The 7010-nt window shown below is 39.4% G+C and overlaps 1 protein-coding gene across 6 annotated transcripts in view; it reads right to left on the bottom strand.

The window, feature by feature from the left end:
- Nucleotides 1-370: 370 nt before the first annotated feature.
- The window catches only part of LOC111139706 (UPF0061 protein ETA_18310-like), a 38170-nt gene continuing 31530 nt past the window's right edge, over nt 371-7010 (bottom strand). For 2 of the 6 annotated variants that reach the window (XM_022492048.1, XM_022492053.1), the window contains 2 exons: nt 6155-6234; nt 1884-2239 (listed from right to left, as the gene is read on the bottom strand). In XM_022492048.1, coding sequence (XP_022347756.1) covers nt 2117-2239; nt 6155-6234 — 203 coding nt within the window. In that variant the 3' untranslated portion in view covers nt 1884-2116. Of the gene's footprint in view, nt 1117-1883; nt 2240-3437; nt 4150-4925; nt 5595-6154; nt 6235-7010 lie in introns of those variants that run through there. The other 4 variants (XM_022492049.1, XM_022492051.1, XM_022492050.1 and 1 more) reach the window with 4 other exon arrangements.

Raw genomic sequence — 7010 nt, forward strand, 5'->3', positions numbered from 1 at the left:
CAAATGAAGGAGATCACACATGTTCATATTTAACAATATATATAGCTAAATAAAAGGCAGTTTACAAAACAGTGTGTCAAGTATGCCTCTAGTCACATAAGCGTATACACATATATAAGTGTATGTTGGTATGCAAGTATGTACATGTACGGCAGAAGTCTGAAGAGATACAAGCCTTATAAAACATAGTTACTTCTGGGATACAGAATGGATATAGGAAAGAGGGGAAGTAGAGTGTGAAGGATGACTTCCACATTTTTTCAATATACTTATTTAAAACATTTTTACATGAGCATTTATTACTTGACATGAACAATCATTACAATAACAAAAAAATAGTAAAATTTTGAGAGGTTAGGACTTTTTTTACATTTTAATAATGTATCTTTTTGTTATTTGGGTTTTTTTGTTCTTGGCTCATGTCATTTAATTTTAAGGAAGGTTTTAACTCAGATATTGGCTATCATTTAACAAGCTCTGTAAGGAGTTTCAAATATTCACAAGGGATTCAGCATCTAAACTGTGATCTCTAATATCATTTCCCTAATATCATTCCCACTCCCCTGAATATATTTTCCCTGAATGAGGTCTCCTTAGAAAAATGACTGGCTCCAGGGCTAAGGCAAGAAATATGCACAATGAACCTGGAACATCTTACCCCATCAGAAAACAAAGCTATCAAAACCTTCTAGGAACGTGTACACGAGGAGCCGTCGTGAATAAAACCTCGCTGGCCACACATGGGACAATTCGTACACCAGTTAGGATAATAACTGCAACAGTCCAAAACAAAATGGGCTTAAATTCAAGAGTTCATGATACTAAAACCAATCAACAAGCCTACTGACTGTCTTTGGAGCATGCTTGGGAACCAATTCTTTGCCTTTCGGTGTCTCAGGATAATCAAATAATTAATGATAGAAGCTTTTCCTTTATAGAAGGATTCCAGCTAACGAATGATAGGATTAGATGATCATTTTACAACCTTATTGAATCAGTGGGTCCAGGAGATGACTGTCAGCGGCTGCTGATATCACAGAAAGAAACAGCCAATCTGTACTTGTTGGTGGAAGTGCCCACAGTTGCCTTCTGATGGCAAGTACTTCCTCCGGTAAGCTGAGGGTTTATAGAAACACAGACGACAGAACAACATGTTAAACAATAACACGAGATGCAGCTAGCGAAATGCACACTCTGGGACACACTCTGGGATAGGTGAGCAGCTTTCTTCAACCAAAACGAAGGAAAAAGAAGATGCAAGTGGTTGTACCCAAAAGTATCAAAAGAAACTCAGAAGAGCTGTTATCATCTAATTTGAATGTATAGTCCTTACTTGGATCCCAATTCAAACAAGCAGCCATAAAATGATAATAGTGGTGATAATGACTTATAAAACAAAAGGAAAAATCCAAAAACTAGTACTTGGATTTGATGAATTAGGGAGTTGTTCAGTTGTCTTAAGGTATGATAATGGTATTGTGTGTGTTTTCAGTCATTGACGTTTGGAGATGCAGACAAAAATATTTGTAAATTAAGTGAAACACATCCAGGAACTTATGTGGGGATATAGAAATTATACCTCAATAAAAACAATAACTAAAAATGAGGGGAAGTGTGTAGGGATGTAGATGAAATAACACTGATCACACATTGATAATTAAGAAGCTGGCTGGTAAGTCAGATTCATTATACTATTCTCTTTACTTTGATTAATGTTTGAAAACTATCATAATAGACAAAAAAGCTCTAGGAGTACAGTTAAACTACATACTGATCTGATGTGCCCCACAGCACTGGGTACGTAGCATGTCTTAAATGAATACTTGTAAGTTCATTAAAAGATTGCCATAAGACTTTTCAGTTATTGAAAGTAACACACGCAGTTGCCAAACATATTTTATTATTCCACTGAAGTTCTTCATTAGAACAAAAATGATCACAAAGTTATTCCAAAGAATAGGTCCAGTTTATATGATTAAAAAATATTTGCAATCATAATCCTTTTTATGAAATGGGGCATTATCATCAAAATGTAGATAGTCATTAAGAATTTATCAAATAGATCATTCTATGTCGAATTCAATGACAGAATATTCTTTAATTTATTTACCCTAAACTAAGATGAGCAGCTAACTCTGAGGTCTTCAGCCCAAGAAGGAGTGGGGGAGGCGTAGCCTGCTTTCTCAGCGGCAGAATGCTTCTGGAAAGGATGCTGAAGAACATGCTGCAGAAGACGGACCTGGCAAACAACAGAAGCACACGGATACAGATTTCTTCCTCAGAACCCTTACCAGTTTTCTAAATTCCCAGAATGACAAGGCTAAACTTATATTTCTTTAAAAATGTTTAATCATTTTATGTTTTATTAGGATTTCAGCTATAGCTGTTACTTAAAATTCCTATCATCCCACAGAAGTTCCTTGAAGTACTAGTTTTGTGCTAAAACAGGACAGCAAAACATACCCTGTCACGAGCACTACATATATATGTCCCAATAACTTTGAAGTTCTTTTACAGCATAAAGAGAATTATAATTTTCTAAAATATTTACAAAAATAGGGGCGCCTGGGTGGCTTAGTGGGGTTAAAGCCTCTGCCTTCCGCTCAGGTCATGATCCCAGGGTTCTGGGATGGAGCGGGCATTGAACTCTCTGCTCAGCAGGGAGCCTGCTTCCCTTCCCCTCTCTCTGCCTGCCTCTCTGCCTACTTGTGATCTCTGTCAAATAAATAAATAAAATCTTTAAAAAATAAATAAATAAAATATTTACAAAAATAAAAGAATGTCAGTGGTTTGCAGCCTTTCCAAATCAAGGGCATGGATTCCAACTCATGCTGCTTCCTCATTTGTAATTTGAGCCTTGGTAATAGACTGAAGCATCAAAGAACACATCTCTTTCAACAATAATTCTAGGATCAAAATGCATATTTTTATCCAGTTATAAAATAAGTAAGTCATGGGAATGTAATATATAGCATGGTGACTAGAGTTAATAATACTGTATAGCATATTTGAAAGTTCCTAGAAAGTAGATCTTAACTCATCAAAGTAAGTCAAGCAGAGAGAGTCAATTATCATATGGTTTCACTTACTTGTGGAGCATAAGGAATAACACGGAGGACATTGGGAGATGGAGAGGAGAAGTAAGTGGGGGTAAATCGGAGGGGGAGACAAACCATGAGAGACTATGGACTCTGAGAAACAAACTGAGGGTTTTGGAGGGGAGGGGTAGGGGATTGGCTGAGCCTGGTGGTGGGTATTAAGGAGGGCACGTATTGCATGGAGCACTGGGTGTGGTGTATCAACAATGAATTTTGGAACACTGGGGGGAAAAAAAAGAACTCATCACAAGAAAAAAAAATTTGTAACCGTCTATAGTGATGTTAACTAGAATTACTGTGGTCATAGTTTCACGATAGATACAAATATTGAATCATCATGTCATACACATGAAAGTAATATAATGTTACATGTCAACTATACCTCAACTAAAATATGCTTTTTGGTGGTTTTGTCATTTCCTTGGGTATTGACAAAGGAATGCTTGGTTCTGACAGAAAAAGGTTCATGATTATCTATACTAAGAAAGTACCAAGAGATCAAATAGAGGGTATTACTGTATTACTAATATTTTAAATAGGAAGACTCATCATAATCAATATGGTACCTCTTAATTTCCCTAGGTGCTTAGAGTCCCTCTTAATTTCCCTAGGTGCTTTCTATACATCTCCTTTTATTGAAGTTACTTTTATACCTATCTAATCTTACTTGCTAACTAAAAATCTCTCTGAATGCATTTTTACATACTTCTTCATAGCACCTCACATAGATTCTCAAGAAATGTTTGATACAGGCAGGTAAATACAAGTTATGTGTGCAAAGGGTTCCCTGTATAAAGATTTAAAAAAATCTTTTTCCTTCCCTGCATGAGAATTAAACCCTTAATTAACTTCCTACATCTGTTCCCCTAGTCACTTGATAAGGCAGTATGACAACCGCATATATCACCATATAGCATTGCTTAGGACGGACAAGCAGCTTCTGCATGGGAGGTCTGTAGATACCTGCCAGAATGCTTCAGGCTTTGTTTAGTGTGGTGACTTGGTACAAGGCAGATCTCTCGTGGGGACACTGGAAACGATGCCTATGGAGCTGTGACAAGAGATACGAGTGTCTATGGAACAGGAAGGTTTTAAGCCAGGGCTACCCCTGCATCTTCCCAGGGTGGGCCTTGTCTCTGCACACCTGAGCCTCGCTGCTGCGCAGAGCTGCTGGCCTGGGTCACCCCAGACCTCCGGCGAATGGGGAGCCTGATGCCGCCCCGCTGGTCAGCCTGTCTATCCTCCGTCTGAGTTGGGTGGGGCCGAGAGCAGCCTGTGTTAGTCTTGTGAATCTGAATGTTCACTTGAACCAATAAAGACCTCTCTCCACCCACCGTGGGCAGTGCACCCTTGCTCAGATATAATTTGGGGGAAGGGAAGAAAACAAGGAACAAAAGATAGGGAAGGAAGGAGAAAGAAGCCAAGGGACAGCTAATGAAACAATGTTTCCTCTTCTCAGCTTAGGCTGACTTAACGATAAACACTGAGCTCTCTCCCTTCTCTCTCTTTAATACCATAGAAAGATTACATTTTAAAATGTTCTGTTTTCTAAAGTAAAAACCTAGATTTGTCAGGCTAATGAAGCTACTAAAATAAAAAGTTAATGCAAGTCCCAAATTAGAAATAACGAAAACAAGGGGCCCCCGGGGTGGCTCAGTCGGTTAAATGTCCAACTCTTGGTTTCCTCTCAGGTCTTGATCTCAGGATCATGAGATCGAGCCCTACATCTGGCTCCGTGCTCAGTGGGGAGTCTTCTTGAGATTCTCTCTCTCTCCCTCTGCCCCTTCCCCCACTCACACATGCTCTCTCGCACTCTCTCTAGAATAAATAAATCTTTAAAAAATAAAAAAGCAAAAATAGTTTCTCTGATTTCTCATCAGTTTCTCTGATGCCAACTCTATCACTTGGTTGTGACCACATACATGCTGTGCTGGGAATGATTCTGAGGTGGGACCAGTGTCAGAAAGAGAGCCATGAGCATCGATAACATCTACTCCAGTGCAGGACAGTGACAGCATGAGTTCCAAGGCCAGTCCTCTTCTAAAACATGTATTATGTGCACTGCATTTTCAATAATTGATTATGAAGTACTTGAAGCATACAAGAAGGTATGCAGAACAATACACGAACCCCCGTGTACCCTCCAGCCAGCTTCAGAAATCAGATACTCCCAATAGCATTAGAGCCCAGAGTGAGTCTCCTTCCCTAACTCAGATTTCTTCCTCACCTCGAAGTAACCACTGTCCGAAGATGATGTTTATCATCTTTATTCATGTTGTTACTTTTATTATATATGCATGCCTCCCTATGTGGCGTATAGTTTTGCATGTTTCACACTGTATTTAAGGGGTGCCTGTCATATGCCTTTGCCACTTGCTTGTCTTGCCGAACATTGTATGTGGGATTCATCCAGGCAGATTCATGTAGATTTCGTTCATCCCATCTTCACTGCTGTCAGGATTAGTGGACCCACGTGGCTCGTGCCATGGACACCTGCTAGAAGCAAAAAGCTAATTCCCTCTGGAGAGATGCACCCTTAAATCAGGCTTCACTGGGGCACCTGGGTGGCTCAGTCGGTTAAGCATCTGCCTTCGGCTCAGGTCATGATCCCAAGGTCTCAGGATCAAGCCCCACATCAGGCTCCCTGCTCAGTGGGGAGCCCGCGTCTCCCTTTGCCCCATATCCCACTCATGCCCTCTCTCTCAAATAAATGAATAAAGTCTTTTAAAAAATCAGGCTTCACTGGATCTCAGAGATTGAAATCCAGAAGTCCAAAACATAACCAATAAACAGCAGAATCAGACCCTCAGAAATTTGAATACAGATACAGGATAAACTGAATCTCTAAAATTTTAAATCCATTAAAAAATAAATTAGAAAATATGAGAAAAGAAGATTCACTGAAAAGCAAAAAAAGGGAGACCAGGCAGCAAGAATTCTGGGAAGTTGGTACTGGCAATGGTCTAGTTTAGCATGTCTACAAACAACATAAGTGTGCGTAAAATACAATACATTTAAATTACTAAAAATAAAGCCAGAAGACTCAAACATCTTACCTCTGAAAAATCATTCCTTTCTGCTTTTCTCACTGCGGACTCTGCCATCCAGTTCTTCAGTACATATCTAGGATTAACAGCTTCAGGGGGAAAAGCACGTTTTGGAACAATAAATTACTAAGTCCACACAGGCCATATGAAATTATCCCCCAAATTAGATAAGCTTTAAGAACGGCGCTGGAAGGTACAAATGGGAAGAAATGATTGGTATCGGTCCATTTTTATTGTTTGTAACAATGTACGCTGCTATGGTATAGAAAACACTTTTTGATTACGAGCAATACTCTGTTTGGTTTTTCTCTTCAGTGTCTCATCATTACTTTGGTTTCTTCACCATGTTCAGTTCCCTAAGCACTTCCTAAAGCATGGAGAAAGTAGTCAAGGCATCTGAATTAGGCCCTTTTGCCTAGGTGGAGGTTGGGGAAGAGAAGGTGCTGCTTTTAACATCTTTAAGCTCAGAATTCAGATCTGGCGTAGTAGGACTGCTTGATGTTAATGCTGACAAGAGCAAACATGAAAGGTTACATGCAGGCAAAACTCTTTATAAATTTATATTTTTGAGAGTAACCATGCATTTTGCCTTTTTAAAGGAATTATAATAATGGCACATTTAGAAAAATTCCAGAAACTATGTCTTTAGTTGAGATGAGCCTTTTTTTTTTTTTTTAAAGATTTTATTTATTTATTTGACAGACAGAGATCACAAGTAGGCAGAGAAGCAGACAGATAGAGAGAGGTGGAAGCAGGCTCCCTGCAGAGCACAGAGCCCGATGTGGGGCTCGATCCCAGGACACTCGGACCATGACCTGAGCCGAAGGCAGAGGCTTTAACCCACTGAGCCACCCAGGCGCCCCTA

The sequence above is a fragment of the Enhydra lutris genome, unplaced genomic scaffold, assembly GCF_002288905.1.
Source record: "Enhydra lutris kenyoni isolate GAN:26980312 unplaced genomic scaffold, ASM228890v2 scaffoldscaffold113, whole genome shotgun sequence".
Classification (NCBI taxonomy): Eukaryota; Metazoa; Chordata; class Mammalia; order Carnivora; family Mustelidae; genus Enhydra; species Enhydra lutris.